Here is a 19089-nt window from a genome sequence, read left to right as displayed (position 1 = left end):
GCAATTTCACAACTTAGTGGCAAGTCTTACGCTTTTATTCTGAAGGAAGACTCATTGCGACTTACCAGACACAACCAGCTCCATCCATCCATCCATCCATCCATCCATCCATCCATCCATCCATCCATCCATCCATCATCTATCCATCTATCCATCCATCCATCCATCCATCCATCCATCCATCCATCCATCCATCCATCCATCCATCCATCCATCCGACTGTTAATAAACCACACACTTGTTTTTTTAGAAGTTGAAGCTTTAATAAAATTTGTGTTGCATATTCTTTAAAGAAAACAGTACCGAACAACGTACAACAAAACAAAGTAGAAAAATAAGTTCATATACCTTCAAACTAGAACACCTATAATATATTCTAACAAAACGATTCAATTACATTCACAAAATGCTGCGTAATGCACGTAGCTTTTTCACATAAAATACATTTCGCAATGCATGAATAAAAGGTAACAATGGTCACAGAAAGTGCAGTCCCACGTAAGAACCGAAGAACAGTTTAGGTGTGTTAAAACCAACACATACGTGGCCTTAAACAGGCAATTTAAATATAAACAAACAGCATAAGACAAAACCAATCCCATAAAATGATTGATTTGAAATCCAACAGGTCTCTTTCTTTTTAGCTTTGAAGATCAATGTCTTTGACATGAGCTGATCAATTTCTATAAAATAGACAATACAAAAATATATAAATGATAGCTTTATTACAACAAGTAAACTGTTCAGGTTTGTACGTGAGGCTGCTTATCAAGTCTTCTAGATTCTCCCATACACTGTGTGAGTGAAGATGTGCTGGATTATCATTTTTACAAAGGAAAAAGTGCAATAAAATAAACAAACTCAGGACTGTATAACTCCCATTCGACCGCATGAAAACAAGCTCTCATTTCAGGCTTGTTATGCCTTTCAGTCACTTACAACAAGTGGAGGCGAACAGCTATAATAAGAAAACATGATAACAAAATGGAATCTTATTCCATAAACACAGTTTGATTGCAGGAAGCTGCAGGCTTATCAGAAAGGGTGGGTCTGTTTCTGTGAATTGCTGGATTTGTTTTCTTGGTTCAAGAAAAAAAATATAATACACCAGTGACAAAATGAAAAGTTCAATGGCAAACCAAGATAAATTCTTTAAAAATAGCCACAAGTGATTAAAAACATCACTTATTTTGTTTAAAACCAAATAAGAAGCGATGTAAAATCCTTGCAGTAGCCCACAGGGGATTCACAGGAATGTGAAGTGAACGTCAGAGGCACTTCATGGGCCATTTGTATCATCAGTCAGTTGACTGAGTCAGTCAGTTCTTTGTCATTACAACGTGGAGACAAATACTTTCTGCAAAGGTCCCATGAAGAAAAAACACACCCACCCTTATTTTTACATCAAACATTTATATAAAATACAGCGCAAACTGTTTGCTCGTGCTTTAAACATTAAGAGCATCACTCATATTTTCTTGCAGTCTACACAATGTAGACTTTATAGTCTGCACTTGAAATAAATAATTTGTATCATTATCACTTTTATTCACTCCGAAGGGAATACAGCTTATTGTATGATTGTGATATGTTTTGGATGAACTGATAAGCTACTGAAATATCTTCACTTTCATTTCCTGAATGAGCACTTTTAGAAGTTGGCTACTTCTTGTCTGCTGCTAAACACAGTTAGAGAATCAGTTCACACGAAAATAAAAATTCAGTCATCATCAGTACAACTTGATCAACCATTAGAGCACCGTGGAACATTATTACAGAGGAACATAAGCACATTTCTGGAGGAAAAATTGTAGACTTTCTGGCACATCTTGCTATTGATTGTCAGATGAGACCACGTTTCAGAACATTTGTATTTATGGTTTTTGATTTGTAAAATATTTGGTTCCATTAACTTCATTTGGATGTGAAAGGCCTGAGATTTTACTTATTTCATGTCTGTTTAAGGCAGCAGTTCAAAACTATTTACCATGTTGCCTTTTACAGACAGGTGGTACCTATTTGTAGCCGATGCTTTAGGTTGTCCCCCAAAGAATGATGTTTATTTCTTAGGTTCTTTTTGTTAAGTTTTTTGATTTTGAGATGATTCAGACAAAAGATTTACATAATTTTGTATATCAGAAACATAAGTGAGGAGGGGGTGTAATGGCAGAACAAAACTAGAACCAGATTCAGTTGACTGCAAGCTGAGTAAATAATGACTGAATTTTTATTTCAAGCGATCCAAACCTTTAAAGTCAGAGCTAACTTAGCCCTGATGGGTGTGATAGTCTGTCTTTGGGGTAGAATAGAAAGATAGAGCGCTTCATATCTGGGATTCTCCGGTGTGCTGTCCACTGCGTGAACCCTGAATGAACACAAATGGCACACGTTCAGAAACAATGTAAGACAACATATGTAATGTATCTGCAGAAGTGGAAGAGGCATGATTTTATTTCTGTAAAAGTCATCAATGTAAAAATACTCCATTACAAGTAAAATATATGATGTAAAAGTATGCATAATGCAAAATAAGTGTTTTAGTGCCATATCATTAAATATATCATATTACTGGAATAACATCATTGATGCATTAAGCACTTGAACCCTGAAGCTCCAAATATTTCCCCTAAATTTTTTATAAAATGAGAAGCTATTTATGGTCTGCATGTTTTCATAACCACCATTCAATTATATCTCCATTACTTCTATAACCTTTCTATAAAGTAGTTTTCAATGTCAGTGGCGGGGTATGCATTATGTGCTGGCCTAAAGTTGCCTAAGTAAATGTATGTTTATGTATATGTTGTTTATTTATGGCTTCACTATTACATGAAATGAAAAATTACAAATGTACAGTAGTTATCATCAGACAATGGGTCAAAATAAATGTCTGTGAGTTTGAGATATGCTTGGGCTGAAGAGGTTACTAACATGTAAAGAGGCTTCTCATGTTGTAGTTGGTCAAGGAGGAGCTACATTTAACTAATACAATGTTAGGTAGCTTAATCTTTAACAACGCATCATACTTTACAAGCTAATCGTTTGTTTTTTATATGTGTTTAACTGTGAATGTCAGATAAATGTAGTGCAGTACTTCTGAAATGTTGTGGTAGTATGAAGAGGAAATACTTAAGTATGCTGAAGCACAGTATTCAAGTGCATCTGTTTGTGACTTAGAGTGAGCTCACTTTATACTTACTTGTGACTGACTACTGGAGGGATTGGTACTGCTGAAGTCTGAGTATCTCTTCTTCTGTGGTGTGCAGATACATGAGAGGAAGTGGGCGTACTCCTCTCTCACCTGCAGAGGGCAGCAGAACATTAGACGGAAAAAAAACATATTCCAATGCAGCCTGAGGTCTTTGTCTTTCACTTGTTGATTCATTTTTTATCATTATTTCTGTTTTGTTCGTCTTAGCCTCATTCACGCACACACACTCACACACACACACACACACACACACACACACACACACACACACACACAGCTCTATTGTACCCACCTGTTTAGACAGCAAGCAGTGCATGATGAAGACCAGCGCTCCCTGCAGGCTGTTGAGGATAGTGAAGATATATACCACCGCGATGGGGCCCTCTTCAAACATGAAGGCCCCAAACACCCACATCAGACCGAGTATGCACATCTGGGCGATAGCTGTCACTGTGAAAGCTCTGCAGAGGGAAATGGGGCGATGGGTGGTGGGGGATCAGAGAAAAGGGCAACAGATAGAGAATGAAAGCAAAGATTAACATGAGAACAAACACGCAGATGACTCAGTTACCACTGCAGTATCTGGAAAACCCCAGAAGAGAGGAAAGGAAACGAGAAAGGGGACAAGTCCTCAGCAAAGCAGCTACAGAACAGAGACATTCTCAACTATTTATTTATTCATTTAGTCTATTAAAAGCTGGTGGTAGAAGACAAGCCAAAGGCAACTGATAGATATAAAAGCATAAAAATCCTTTCAGATTTTAAAGACTGTTTCCAGCAATGTGCTCTGAATGGGCCCTTTGTTGTATTTGGTGATGCATCCCTCTTATTCCCATGAATAATTCACAATATAATTAACATTAAGATACAGTTGTGCCACAAAAGGGCCCTTTTGAATGTCTCTGTGTTAGATAAACATTAATAAAGTGCCCTCTAGGGTGCCCTTTCAGTGCAAAAAAAACAATAAAATGCCTTCTAAGGTGCGTTTCCAGTTCGCTATAAATTTATCCCGATTTTCTCCACACTAGTTTCCCGTCTGCATTCAGCTGGCGCCCTTTTTTTTTCGCCCCTGCCCCTCAAACATCCTGAGTCCGCCACTGCTTCCAAGATTCCTCCTGAAATGTGGATGCGATACTGATCTCTCCACCGACAGTTTAACTAAACTAAGTTTAACTGAAAAACGTCTCCCTCCATTTCAGGACAGCAAGTTCACATTCCCAATTCACTGAACTAAATTGAACTTCACTGATTGATGAAGCAGTCTATCCAAGGATGGATTCTTTTCTCTTTTTTTATTAAAGCTTAGATGTGTTTTGCAGCTGCACATATTTATTCTCCAAATACACTGACTGAGTGGAGTTAAAAAAAATGAGCATGCATAGATGGAGTTGGGGGGGGAGTCACCCCATTAGAGAGTAGAGTCGGTACTATGAAAACATTCTCTCCATTTTCCCCCACAAAACTCTCACATTCTTTCCATCCACTTTTCAGCTCCCAAAGCTGTCCCCATATGACCAACTTACTATTAACTCTGTGTTTGCACGTGCAGTGCAAAAGGTTTGGGTCACATTACTTCAAAGTTTACAAGAGCAGGAGCAGAAACACAAAAAAAGCCACAAGCAAACAAACAAAGAAACACGCAGACTGACTTAATTTTGTGTAGCTTGGAGAAGTCTGGGTTGAGGCTGGTGAACTTCTGGGCGAGCCTCCAGACGGTGACGATGAAAAAGAAGACGTTGATGATGATGATGAGGCACACGGGGCCGAAGAAACTCCAGATGAGGCCGTGTTCCAGGGACAGCCAGCAGCTGGTGAGGAAGAAAGAAAACACATGTGCATGACGGGATTTTCTTTACGTCACCGAGATAGATAACAGCCGCTCTGTGTAACCCACTGATGTAACCGCTATCACACATCAAGAATTCAAACACACATTCTGTAACACTTACTGCTCGTCTGTGCCGTATCCCTGCGGTCTAATGACGCCAGCTATAATGACGACAGCAAGCGGTGTCCCATAACCAGTGAGGAATAAGTAGAGGGGCCGGATGGTGGCATTGAACACCAGGACCACCATACGGTACAGCTGCACCCCCTCCAACAGCATCCAGGTAAAAACTCCCAGGAAGAAGTAATGAAGCAATGCTGCAACGAACCTGCAGCCGCCCTGTCGTTTAATATGACAACATGAGGACAGAACAGATCAGAGAGGAAGGAGTGGACAAATGAAATGTCACTGCAATTACAGCAGTGATGTGATTAAGATAATAGTTTGAACAAGAAGCAATATTTTTTTATTACTGTAATTAGATTATTGTATCACAGTCACATTAATTAGATTAAGATGATTGGTGAAAGAAGTAGTACCATCAGTATCACAAGTCAAAGTCCTGCATTCAAACTCTTAGTACAAAAAAATAGTTCACCAAACATGAAAATAAAGTCATTATCTATTCACAGTCAGATGAAGTTTTGTTTTTATGGAGCTTCACAGCAAAGTAGCGTTGCAGCATTCTCTTAAACAACTTTTAAAACGTACAAAAACAATAGAAAAATTGCCCGCCCGCCATAATCCAAGTCTCTGGAAGCCTCAAATCGATTTCTTTTCATCCTTTTATAGCCAAAATCGTGACTTTAACTGCTAAGCTACAAGCATTAGCACACAATGTTTAGAGCTGGTGCACAGGGTTGAGTACACGTCAAGGGTGTAAATAACATTTTTAAAACAATTTGGGATCCTGAGACTTGGATTACGATGGACTAGCAGTATGGAACCATTTTATGTTTGGGTTTTTTTTCTGTCCCCATCTACTTCAGTTGTTTAGGAGAGTGTTACAACGCTGTTTAGATGTGAAGCTCGAGAAATGTTGTGTGGACTACAAAACCTCTCCTGACTTTCCATCAGCATGGGGGGAGCAGATAATGACTGAATTTTCATTTTTAGTTGAAGTTATCTTTTAGGTCTATTAGGTATTATTAAGATTCCCTTCACTGTTTAACCAAGCAGGATAAGTAGATGACTTCAAGCCATTGTAAACATCTTAGCCAAATACCTCTCTTAATAAAGGCAAGGTCGGTAGTCAGACTATTGCACTCCATGTAACTGAAGTCACTATTTTCTTGCACAAACGTACCTTAGGTGTTGTTTGTGAAATACCAGCCAGAAAGACGAGGTCTGCCATAAAGAGACAGATACAGAGGTGGAGGTGGATGGTGGTGCGGGTCCCTTGTATGGAGCGGCAGAACTTGAACGTCAGGATGCACAGGATGAGACACAGCAGGGAGATGGTCAGCCCGATGGTGCTCACCAATTTGAGACCAAAGGGGTGCTAGAAGAGGAGACAGCATCAAAGTGAAGAGGCAGTGCTAACAGCAGCAGCTAACATTAGCTGGTTAATTTATAGTTTTCTCAGTAGCGTTTTTATTCTGTCTGTCTACTGTGTTTATTTATACAGCAACATCTAGAAGGTTGACATACTAAACTAAGAATTTGCATATTTGTTGCCTCACATTACAGAAACTATCTGGCTGAATTTGATAGGAGCTGTTGTGCTGGCTAGGCCAGGCCTAGGAGTACATGACTGGATGAAAAGATGAGACTGTGGTAACAACAGCACTGTCATGAAAGGTGACATCATGGATTCAAATGTCTATTATGAAAAATTATATACAATAAAATTGAAATGTGAAAATCAATGATATAGTAGCAAATGAGGTGGTACCTTTTGATGGCCACCCCACTACTTTCAAAATCCATGGGGGTGCCCCTGTTTGCAGGATGCATAGTTAGGTTATGGGTCTATTCGTGGCTAGGTTGGATTAATAACTGTAATATGGTGATAGTATAAGAAGTAAGGTAAACTAAGTTTTAGTGCCCTACCTCCAGACTACAGAGCAGCTTCTTCCCTCAGGCTGTGTGACCCCTCAGCTCATCCTCAGCACTCCGCCATAAAAAATAGTTTTCATTTTATAACGTATCCAAAAACCTTTTCTCTTAGCGGGGTTTTACACTCACTTTAAAGGAGAACTAACAACATTCCAACACTAAATGCCTTTGAAAGATCAACATACTTTGGCTTTTATGGTGTGTGTGTGTGTCTGCGTCTTACCTTCATGGGGTAGAGTGCCATGAGCACAGCGAAGCTGCTCAGATGTTCACTGGTACACACAGTGTGTGTGGCGTTGGAGAGCTGATGATAGCAACCATCTGTGGACCAGGTCCCTCTGTCACTCCAGTACGCACAGATATATTCCACCTCACGAGACTCCTTTCTGTCCTATGATCAAAACAAAATCCTTATGTCAAAATCAGGCTGTAGGTTTCATATATATTCATATTCCAATACTCCTCTTTCTTTTATTTATTTATAAGGACATGTCAAAAGAGGTACCAAAGTGGTAGAAGTGAGACCACAATGAAAACACCAGGAGAAGTTGGACTACCTGAAGATGTCTGAGGGTAATTTTGACAGGGCGGTCCAAGTTCTGAGTGGACGGGTTAGAGACCACAACAGACACGACTTTAGAGGAGACATTTAAGGAGGAGAGAACCATGGCGTCGTTTTCACGTCCCGTGAGATCCTCAAAGGACTGGTTAACAGAAATCTCAAGGTTCTTGTAGCTCAACAATGCAGCCATAGCAAAACCTGTAAAGGACCATAATAAGAGACATGAAAAGTGTTTGATATACATGAATATTGTGACTTATTTGTCAGAAGAGAAGAGAAGAGAAGAGAAGAGAAGAGAAGAGAAGAGAAGTTTACCAGGGTACGATCCCGTCCCAGCTGCTGTTGTCCAGTCAGTCTCGAGTGCAGCGTGCTCATTGGTCAGGTGTACCGGTCCAGTGGGTCGAGTCTTTCCTCTCTGCACTGCAATCTCTGCGTCTACTTGAACAGATAACTCATTTGAAATGACACAGTTCAGCTCAAATTTTTTATTGCTTCATTGTTTTTTTTCACCGTATTCGAATCACAGCTTATGGACGCTGTTACCTGTCTCTGTGGTCTCTATCTTGGTGCGGTTGTGTTTGAGCTGTGGACCAATGAGCATGATAGCGTTCTCCACTGTGCCGAGCAGTTGGCTCACATCTTCACTGCTGTCCAGGTGACCAGGGGTCAGGATGTCGTCGGTCGCTGTGAAAAGTTTCTGTTGCAGGAAACAAGAGGGGGAAATGAGAGTACTGTATGTGTTTGCGAGTGTTGTAATGGGTGTGTTTGTGTTTTGTATCTGCTGCTCTGACCTCCAGTAGCGCCTCGCCATCAGCTTTCACTTCACCACTGAGGCTGGGGTTAGACAGAGCCAAACAGCTGTTTCTCATCATGAACAAAATGTCTGCCAGGCCTCCAAGTGACTAAGAGACAGAGAATAATTAGACTATTTAGTTTGCCTTATAATGAAGTTCACATATACTAAACCCTACAGGGCAATAAATAAAGGAAATGAGCTGAAAATCTTCTTTAAGAAGACACTTGCCCTTGCACCCCTAGCACAGACAAGTGCAACAATAAATCCTCTATAGAGAGGCAAAGTCCCTCCCCTCCTGGTGTGTCCCAGGGGCATTATATGTATGGTGGTTAATGTAGAGAGATAAATATTTATTTAACCTGTTTGAATTGTGCCATGAATTACACATATGTTTGTCAATTAAAAATATAATTTTGGAAAGCTGCAGTTTGAGGTAAACAAACCAGAGAGACAAAATGGAGAGAGGTCTTCAGGAATTACTTTCTATATATAGGGCAAGTTGTAGTTGTTCTTGCATGTCAGCTAACATCGGCCATGTTGCATGCTGTCCGGAGACGATGAAGAAATGCAGTGATTATAATGCACGCAGCAAGGGTGATAAGACGACGACATACACATGGGAGAGAACGCGCACGCAACAATTTTGGGAGGTCATCGTGGAGATGCATTTTACAGCCAGCCTTTGGCTGCAACATTTCCGTATGTCCAAGCCCACTTTTGAACTGCTGTGCTGTTCGCAGGCAGCGGAAACAGCTGATCAGTCATGTGAGTTGAATGTTCACTACATCAGACTTCATTCGGCCAATCCGCTTCCATCAAACATTTTGCGCATTAACTCTTTTAACAGACCCCAGGCAGTGAGGAATAGGGTAATATTTCACACATAGCGGCCTTATTATGGATCCCACTGTTTTTCCTGAAAAGACCTGCCCTACTCTGCCTCTGATTGGTCCACAGATCATGAACGCAGCCTCTGATTGGTCATTGGGATTGCCATGGATGGTCAACAATCATGCAAGCAGCAACAATAACTGTTGTTAACAAGGAAACTGGAAACTGGATAAATAAAAACAAAAGAGATTCCATGTTGAGAGTCAAGTTATTTTACTTTTGCTACTGCTACAAGTAATATAGAGGTACACAGAACAAATGAACAGGACCTAATTAATTTTTTGGGACTGAGAACTTTTTTTATCCGTGTGAACTGAAAGGCACAAAATAAAGATTTGGCCACCTGTTGAATTCACACTTAAACAAATAGGGGGCAGCATATTACCAGAGTAACCGCTAACTGCTGCTAACTGTAGCGTTTGTTAGCTCAGTTAGTTGTGCAACTAGCTCGTACTGAGTTCTTGCAGCATTGGGGGAGAATTTGTATTTACGCTGCTAACACAGGAGCTTTGGACAGGGATGTGACAGGGTTAGCTGGTTAGCGTGCTAACTTCAGTAGATATCCCTGCAACAATATACAAACAACATAATGTCAAAATTGTTATTTCTTTATTCTGTTGTTATTTTTTGAATGTTTACAACCAAAATTGTTAGATATTGCACCGTGAATGTTGAACTAGCTCTTGAAGTGTTCGGAGTGTAGGATTTCATATGACGTATTTTCAGATTTTTGTACTTCCACAGTGTTATGACAAATGGTGACTCTTGAGTTGCAAAACCATCTTTTTAAGTGACAAACATTCAATGTGTAATTCATTGCAAACAGGATCAAAAAATTATTTGTCTTTCGCCACCGACTACAATACAGCCAGTATTTCACCTGAAATAAGGTCCCATGGTAGTCCACTAAAAGGGGAGGGACTGTGCCTCTCCAATAATTTCCCTTCAATTTATTCCTAATTGTTGCAGTATGCAGAATTGTGATAATAATATAGTATTTAAACATGCAGCTTACCGGCGCAGGCCCGCTGTGGGCATTGAAGCTGTCACAGGCAAGCTCTAGATGGAACAGAACAAAACATCTCTCTTATCGCACAAGTTTGGTTTGACACTATTCATTGCGAGCAAAGGAGTATGAAATCTGTCTTGCAGCACTAAACAGAAACTCATCTCCATTATCCTGTGAGACCTACACTACAGATTATCTGGAATCAGATGAGTCAACACAGACAGTAAAGTGAGAAGGAGGAGGAGAAAAAGAAAACTGGGGCCCAGAAGATACAGAAAACTACAGCACACAGCAGAAGGTTCAGTGGAGAAAGTAGTGTTGTATTTTAAAAAGGCAATAGCAGCTACTATGAGGACATCTGCATGTGCATGTGTACACTCACTCGAGCAAGGGGTCCTGTCGTTGCCATAATTAGTGTATCCTTTTTGACACACGCACCGGTAACTCCCATTAATGTTTTTACAAGTCCCTTCTCCACAGAGGTCTTCTTTCCCTTCAGCTTGACTGCATTCATTTATGTCTGTGTAAGGAGAGAAAGCAGAGACACAAGGGCAATGATGTCAGAGTCTGAAACAAATCTGAATGAAGCACGCATTGCAAACGGGACAAACATCTCTGCAGTGTAACCAGGGGCACGGCCGTGTGAGCCTCACTTTGTTGCTAAAACAATCTCAGAGACAGCTCTCTTTCCCGGAAACCAGTGTCGTGAGCTGCTGTCTTGCCAAGGTTAGTTAAAAGCTGCAATTTGAAATAGTGGGAGGCAGGAGATGGCTTTGTTGTTAAGGTCAGAGTAAAGGGAGTTATGGTAGTTGAATCATGATGAAACGAAAGCATGTGTGACCTTTTTGAGATCAGCTCACGACAGGCAGTTTTAATTTTGGAAATGTTCCTTGTGTTAAACTGTGAGCACCCTGATTCTTTGATAATTATACAGAGCTTAATTTGAACATGAGAAATATGCCCATATCCCTGTAAACAACTAGGGTTGTTGTTTCTGTTCCTCACTGAGCAGCTCAAGGAAATGATGACAATACCACTACAATCTCTTGCATGTTTGCGTATGGTAACTTTTGAACTTGGTGTTGTTGCCTTTTAATTCAGATATCAGACACTTAATTAGACTGAAAGACCACAGTGGAGGGACAGAGGCTGGTGTTTTGGATTAATGAGCGACTTCGTTAGTGTTCATAGGCAGAGCTTCTGTAGAAAAACACAGAGCCGAGGCGAGTACAGTTTTTTTTTTTTTTTTAACCGCTTGCTCAACATAAAAAAACAAATTATCTTGTAAATTGACAAACATCATATGTGTAACTCCTTGCACAATTAAAGCAGGATCAAAAATGATTTGTCTTTCTCCATTCAGGTCCCATGGTGGTCCACCACAAGAGGCGTGACTTTGGCTGCATCCAGCATCCTGCTGCAATCTCTCTCCATGAATTTAGTCTATCGTGTGTTTCTGTTGTTGGTGACAACAGCGCACACTTTCAAACTGTTGAATGTTCTTGCTTATTCATGGTTATACACATATGACGTGATGAAGGCAGCTGTGTGAAATTTGTTAAGCAAGGGCTTAAAAGGGAAGTTCCAGCCCTGCTGACTTTCACACCTCCTCCATCTGGCCTTGAGGAGTCTGCTGAACATATTGTTTCTCATCTAACTCTCTGCACAGCACCAATCAACTTCAACATGATAAGTGTGCACACAAAAAAGTAGATACTACTCACCGATGCAGGATCCACTGCTGTTGGTGTACCCAAATTGGCAGATGCACATATAGCTCCCGATCTGGTTAGAGCAATTACCACCAAGACCACAGATGTTGACAGAACCGAGGCACTCATTGTCATCTGACAGAAGAACAAATGGAGATGAGTCAGATCAGTTGATCAAGACACTGGTCACACACAAACACACTCACACACACACTCACACTCACCTAGGCATTGTCCGGTTGCAGCTGTGAAGTTAACCTTGCGGTGGCGGTTTGTGAACCCAGACTGGCACTGACAGTAATGGCTGCCATTCGTATTGAAGCACAGCGTGTGATTCCCACAATTCTCCGAGATGTTTTCGCACTCGTTTATGTCTGAAGAGGTAAATAGTAAAGACAATACAATTATAGTGATACACCTCATAATATACATGTTTGTTTTCATTGTAATGCAGTCTGGACATGAACAGTGCTTAAATGCCTAAAATGGAAAAACGAAGAGGAGTGTCATCAAAACGGGTAGTTTTTGGCAATCAACTCCAGTAAGAGGTACAGAATTGTATGATGGGAACAGCACAGAAGAGTTCTTGTTTAAGTTGAAGCCAGAATAAGGTATCGATGGACAGAAGCAAGAGGATTGGTTGAAATTCAAGGTGACGGCAGATTATTACCAAAACATTTGGGGCTTCTTCCGGAGAAGCCCTGGTCACATGACAAACAAATCCCCACCATATACAGCAAGCCTGTGGGAGAAGAGAGAGAGGCCACTTAGTTTCAATTCACAGTTCAAATCTTACAATAACAAGGAAGACACAATAATGCAATAAGCTTTATTCAGCCAGTCAGGCGCGTACAGGAAATTTCATAATTTCACCCAGAACAGGCTTTTGAACTGCCAAGTCACCCTTGGCTCAAAGAGCCACTCCTCTAGTGACCATTTAAGAAAAAATTCAATCTTAAATGTAACCTTCCCCCCACAGAAGTACCTGTAAACAGAGGACAAGGTACTACCAGCTGACCAGTGCTCACTTTTTGAGTCCTGCACCCATCACCAAACCCGATGTGTAAAGTAGTATTTCAGAAAATACAATTGGCGCACCACTGCATGTGACAGCAATTGTTGCCTCCTCAATACTCCTCTGGAAGTACGATATATGTTTTGATATGGCAAGAAGTAATTGGAGCATAATTAACATTTGGATCAACAGCAGGGATATGGATTATGTTGTAGTGGTTTGACTGTGACCATACCAGCAGCATGGCTCTGAGGAAGTCAGTCTGTGGGTAGGTCAGTTGGTCCAACATTTCGGTCCACGCTGACTTAATTCTGCAGCTATTGGGTGATTGTCATGAATTTTTTTTTTACAGATATTCATGGTCCCCAGAGGATGATAGACTTTGATGATCCTATTTTTTTTTATCTAGCACCACCAGCAGGTCAAAGTTATCACTTATCCTGTGATTATTCACACAGTGGCCATTATCCTCTGACACCACACTCAGGTGGGAAGCTCGAATGGTGTTAATAATAATGCTATGCTGCTGTGTTCCAGGTTTCATGTCGTATAAAGGAAGGGAATCTCACAATTTTTTTTATCAGTAAAACACTCGTCAATAAATTGGCAGCTGAAAAGATGATGGATAATGACAATCTGGAGGGACATGGGCCATATTTCAAGATAAACCTTCACACTTGACAACCTATTAGCTGACATTAGCATTCAAACACAAAGTGATGAAATGAAATGATGAAACTATTTGTCTGATTTTTATATTTTTACAACTTGAAACCTGGTACACAGCAGTACGACATTTGAGCGTCCCACCCTGAGTCTGATGTTGGAGGAAAATGGCCGCCATGTGAATATTGACATATATTCTCGTTAGCTTCAGCTGTGCCCAGTTCGTACCAGTGCCACTAGCCTGACGGTAGCTGCTGTGATTTCAAGCTGACAACATCTGCCATTCTTCAGTGGAGTAACTAGACGGTGTTCATATGAGCGCTTATGTGTGTGTCTTTGTGGTGTGGCTGGGTTACATGCGTACATGACTCACAGTGTCTTTCCTTCTCTCACTTGTGAAACCACTTGCAACTGCCTTCCCCTTTTCTCTGGGAGGACTAGTGCAACTTTTTGTCTACAGCACCTACCAGCACAACAGACACGTGGTGGTCTCAATTTTTGACTCATGTGTCACTGGTAAGGCAGAGAACAGCGCCCCCCTTCACATGGCATAAGTAAAAGATATCCCACTTCTCCCTGTGTGTTTCCCTCCCTGGCTCACAATGAGTCCTCTGTTGATCTACGATGAAGCTGGAGCTCCCATAGTAACACCACTTCAGGAAAGCCAGGCAGAGTTTGTCAGTGAGACAGTGTGACTGAGTCTAGCTTTATGACTTAGTCACTGCGGACAGAAACAAAGCTTGAAAATATACAAAGGGGGACTTTGTGCTCAGCTTGCAGCTGACTTTCATTCACCAGTATGCACGGTGGTGAATGAGAATAGTTGTCTGTCACATAAACTATCCTCTCTGTATGTCTTATCTGTGTGTCTGTAACTGTAAGTTGCATATTTTGTGCATCTGTTTCTCATCCTGTTTCATTAAATTTGGGCCCAACCGAAAGTGGAAGTTGTACATATATATATATATAATTTGCATACAGGTTTGTCTATATTTCTGTGCCTTGCAGACAAATATGTGCAAATGCACATGCATATGAAAGCAACTGCAATATCTTATAAAGCAAAGGCCTTATTTTACTCTTATCAAACATCAAACTGACTAATAAATGCTGCTTAATTACATGTGTACAGTTCAACAAAATGACCTTTCAAAAGACAGTAGTGAAAGGCGGACGCGCTCAAAGGCGCCAGTTTGTGTTTGACATCCTAATAGCTTATGATCAAAGGACATAAATCAATCTAATGGCTCATCTCAAGAAATCAATAGTGTCTGTTAATGTGTTATGTCCAGTGAAACTTTTCAGTAAGTGTTGAACTGAATTCACTAAACTTAGGCGATCGAAGGAAACATTAGTAAAAAATATAGACTAAAATATTCTTCAACCACTTTGATGCAACAGTGGTGATGACAGGAGACTGGTGAGAGATGAAAACGCCTCCAGAGAGCCTTGCTTCCTCCTCTACAACACTTTGTACCGGCCTTTGCTCGTCAGCTGGTAGGAATTTTGTAATCTGATGAGCTCTTCTTTGATTAACTGTGTAATCTCTGTTTTGGCTTTCTGTACAGCCAGTTCATTTGCACTTTCAATAGCCAGGTAGATCTTGCGTTCTTCTCGTATCACTTTCATAAAGTCGAGTATTCACAGGGTTAGGGTTAGGTTTTTGGTCTCCACCATTTGACTCTTTAGCTGCTAAATGTTCCACTACATTGACAAGCTCGTCACTAGCTTTGTCTTTGTGCCATTTATTAAGCATACAGTCAGTGGGTATGAGAGTGTAGCGGCTGAAAACAGCTGACTGCTACTGCTGGAAACAAGGTTAGTGCAAGTGAGAAAACCAAAACCATAACACTGTGGGCAAGAAAATAAAACAAAAATGGGCTGAAAAAAACCCAAAATGCTCTGTGAAGCTGAGGGAAACCACAGTGTCTGGTCATAAATCTTGGGTTTGTCACTATGAGTGAAAGACTAACATGAGAGGAGTTCTTTCATGTTGGTGTGTGATTTGATCATAGCAGATTTCAGGTAACATTATACTTACACAGTTTATACAGGTTGCATATAATATTACCTGTAGTGTAATATTTGTCTTAAGCTGGCTTTTCTACTTTGGTCCAGCTCAAAACAAAGCAGAGGTAGAGGCTTGACACTGAGCATGATCTGAGAGTAGCTCTGTCTACCGTCACCATGTCAAGAGTAAATCTCTTTAGCTTCCACAAATGCCTGTTAAGTGGAAACAGCACATTTTGTGGGCCTTACTTATTTTGTGTGTACACACAGTTAGGACATTATTATAACATTAATTGTATCATATTCAGCTGGCAGTTGTGAGATCAAAATAAATAATAAAAATACATAAAAATAGGTGGGATTTAATGGCCATCAGACGATGTGGGTTCAAAGGTGAGCCCTGTTGAGATCCACATATCATGTTTAAACTTACAGCCTATTAAAGGTACAATATGTAAGAAATTAGTTGTAGTCAAAACAAACACTGGGCAGAATACTGCTGCTAACTAGACCCACTGTTAGCTTATTAGCTTGGTTAGCAGTGCAACTAGTGGTCCGGACTGGGAGCTTGAAGCACCATGGGAGTGTCGGTGTTTACACTGCTAGCACAGGAGGTTTGGACGGGGATGGGATGGGGCTCGCTGGTTCGCATGCTAAATTCAGTAGATATTGTGGGCATCAAAAATGTTATTTCTTCACATTCTACAGATCATTTTAGTACATTTTTTTAATGTTTCACCTTTTTTTTTTACATATTAGACTCCATTTCTAAACCAATGTTAGCTATTGCTGTTCTCTGTTGGTCTCATTTTTCACTTCATGTTACAATCCACTCACATGTGGTTAAAAAAGGTGATTAATGCATGTAAGTTACAGCAAATTGTTGCACAGAGCCCCTTTTAGTTTAGGATATGCCATGTACAGTATATGTCCTACATAGTAACATCATGGTTAACATAAAGAATAATGATGACATGACATCTGATTATACACTGTAGCCCATGTTATTAATATCTATTTATGGTTGCGGTTTCTGAAATCTGCCTGACATAGTTGGATAACCACAAATTTCATAATACACAAGGTTTGTGGCTTAACAAAGTCTTAGATGATTCTTCCTGTGCTGATTCACTGGTTGGGTCTGGCTCAGGTTTATTTTACTCTGACAGCCCGAGGAGTAGCTCAGACTGACCGGGTCAGTCCTGCAGCATCAGTCCAGTGACAGAGGTTCTTACTACACAGCAGTCACTCCGACCTGTCCACACATCAGCTCAGTCAAACACAGCTGGAGGGCAGCACAGGGTTAACATTACTGATGTGGCCCATTCGAGCTAGAATTAAGAGTCTAAAATGTCGCCTGCCCTACTATCAAATGTAGAAGTTGTGACCATGGTAACATCTGCTATATCAGAGGTTATATCGTAATTTTTCTACACGTGCCGCACATGATTTAAAAGTTCTGTGTCTGACTGAAACAGAATGTAGAAGTTCATCATCTGAGGTGTTACAAAATGTCTGAACTTCCCTGTACTTTTTGTTTCTTCTTGAGTTTTCTGTAACCTTTACACACACACCCAGTTACACACACACCCAGTTACACACACACACACACACACACACACACATATTGTGCTCTCATTGATAGACTTACCAAGAGAAAGTAGCTCCTTCCCAGGCCCCATGTCAAAGGCAAACCAAATATTCTCACACAGCTGATGACTTAATCAGATCTTAATGTAAATCTGGTTGATGTCCTGTAAGGGAAGGTTTAGATCCCGTCACAAAGTTCAAAGAAGGGTTTTGGTATTTTTCAGTCTTCTGTCAAGTCCAAGGTCCAGAATATCCACAAAGTATGAAAAGAAAGAACAAAAAGTGAACAGTGAGGAAAGATAAATCCTTTCTGTAGACGGTAATTCTGTGTGGCAGGAAAAATAACAGTGAACCTTCACCAGCTTTCTTCCTCTCTCTGACTTTCAGTCTGAGCAGCCTGGCTCTCCTCGATTCCCCACCCCTCTCTCTCTCTCTCCCTCTCTCTCTCTCTCTCCCCCTCTCTCTCTCTCCCTCTCTTTCTTTTCTCCCTCTTGTCTCTCTGTGTTTCGTGGTCTTTTCTTTCACTGTACAGTATCTTTGCATGTGAACACATTTCTCACAGGCACCGTATCACATTGCTTGCACAAACCCCCCTCTGTCTTTCACATTTCCCTTTACGCTCCAGTGGGCTCTATTTCAGGAGCTATTCACAACACTCATGAGAGACAGAAAAAGAGGGGGGGGGACGACGAGAGGGCAATGACTAACACTCAGTCTAAACAGCTGCTGCCGTACTTGAGATTTGCCAGTAAGTAATCTTATATCCGTTCCAATTCCTCCTGCCTCCTACTCTCCATCTCCTCCTACTTTTCCTCCGTTCCCCCCAAATGTTCAGCCCTTCACCCAGTTCCAATGAAAGACCTTCTGCCTTTTCTCAACCCCCCGGACAGCAAGCAAACAGACTGCAGACGGACACAGGGTCACTGCTATTAAAGTGAAATCCTCTTCAAGGGCACAATGATGTGGTTTAGAGGAAATGGGGTAGAAACTCAACACCATGAAAAGGAGCTCTATCATCTAAAGCTCTGAGCTCAAACAATCCACACACATGGAAATATATTTTATCTCAACGGATAAGATCTACGGTTTCATGATGACTCAACAAGTAGACCAACAAACCATTCAAGGAAGCTTAATAGTAGTACTAGAAAATATGTGAGGACACTTTGGTTAGTGTTTGGTTTCCTATGGTTTGGTGAGTGCAACAAAAACAAAACTCAACCACAGCAGCTTCAGCTTCGAGCATTACAGCCCCGTCCCCCTAAGTCACTGGAGCTACATCGCTCCAGCACCAGTTTACACTGATAACACTGGCAGGTTTACCACATGAATTATTTAGTAACTTTTTCAACAAACACCTGCACAAAAACAGGCCTCTCATTCTTCAACTGTCCATTTTGTTGGCTGAAATGACTCATCAGCTGTAGCTGGCAGGCTAATTAAGCAAACGTTAGCTCCATAAGTGGGTTGAGTACACTGTATCCTTTTTAATGTTATGACCTTTTTTAAATCACTAATTTTGTAGAAGAAAGGTACATATCCTGACCACAGATTTTACAATAATAGAACTTAGATAGGTTGGTGCCGCTCAGCTTTGCTTCCAAGGTACAAGGTAATTTATTCGTCATAATACAACACAGGGCTGTATAACAAAATGAAAGTTTGTCAACACCTTCATGCTACACAAATTACAGAACATATATACAGTTATTAATATACAAATATGCATAAGCATGCAGTG

The 19089-nt window shown here is 40.7% G+C and overlaps 1 protein-coding gene across 2 annotated transcripts; it reads right to left on the bottom strand.

Moving 5' to 3' along the window:
- Positions 1-249: 249 nt before the first annotated feature.
- adgre5b.1 (adhesion G protein-coupled receptor E5b, duplicate 1) lies at positions 250-17738 on the bottom strand. 2 transcript variants are annotated; one of them, XM_073471924.1, is made up of 17 exons: positions 17410-17738; positions 12738-12809; positions 12292-12441; positions 12080-12202; positions 10738-10875; positions 10362-10405; positions 8451-8561; positions 8203-8356; positions 7975-8094; positions 7655-7857; positions 7321-7488; positions 6346-6540; positions 5161-5378; positions 4861-5019; positions 3504-3672; positions 3200-3301; positions 250-2365 (listed from the first exon to the last, which is right to left on the bottom strand). In XM_073471924.1, the coding sequence occupies exons 1-17, from the start codon at positions 17438-17440 to the stop codon at positions 2324-2326; spliced, it is 2199 nt and encodes a 732-aa protein (XP_073328025.1). In that variant the 5' UTR covers positions 17441-17738; the 3' UTR covers positions 250-2323. The 2 variants fall into 2 exon arrangements, with proteins under 2 accessions (XP_073328025.1, XP_073328018.1); XM_073471917.1 differs by having other exon boundaries at positions 7975-8097; positions 17410-17534.
- Between the last annotated feature and the right edge of the window lie 1351 nt (positions 17739-19089).

This window comes from Pagrus major, chromosome 1 (genome assembly GCF_040436345.1).
Source record: "Pagrus major chromosome 1, Pma_NU_1.0".
Classification (NCBI taxonomy): Eukaryota; Metazoa; Chordata; class Actinopteri; order Spariformes; family Sparidae; genus Pagrus; species Pagrus major.
Note: the sequence above shows the minus strand (reverse complement) of the source record. Positions and strands in the feature narration are given on the sequence as shown.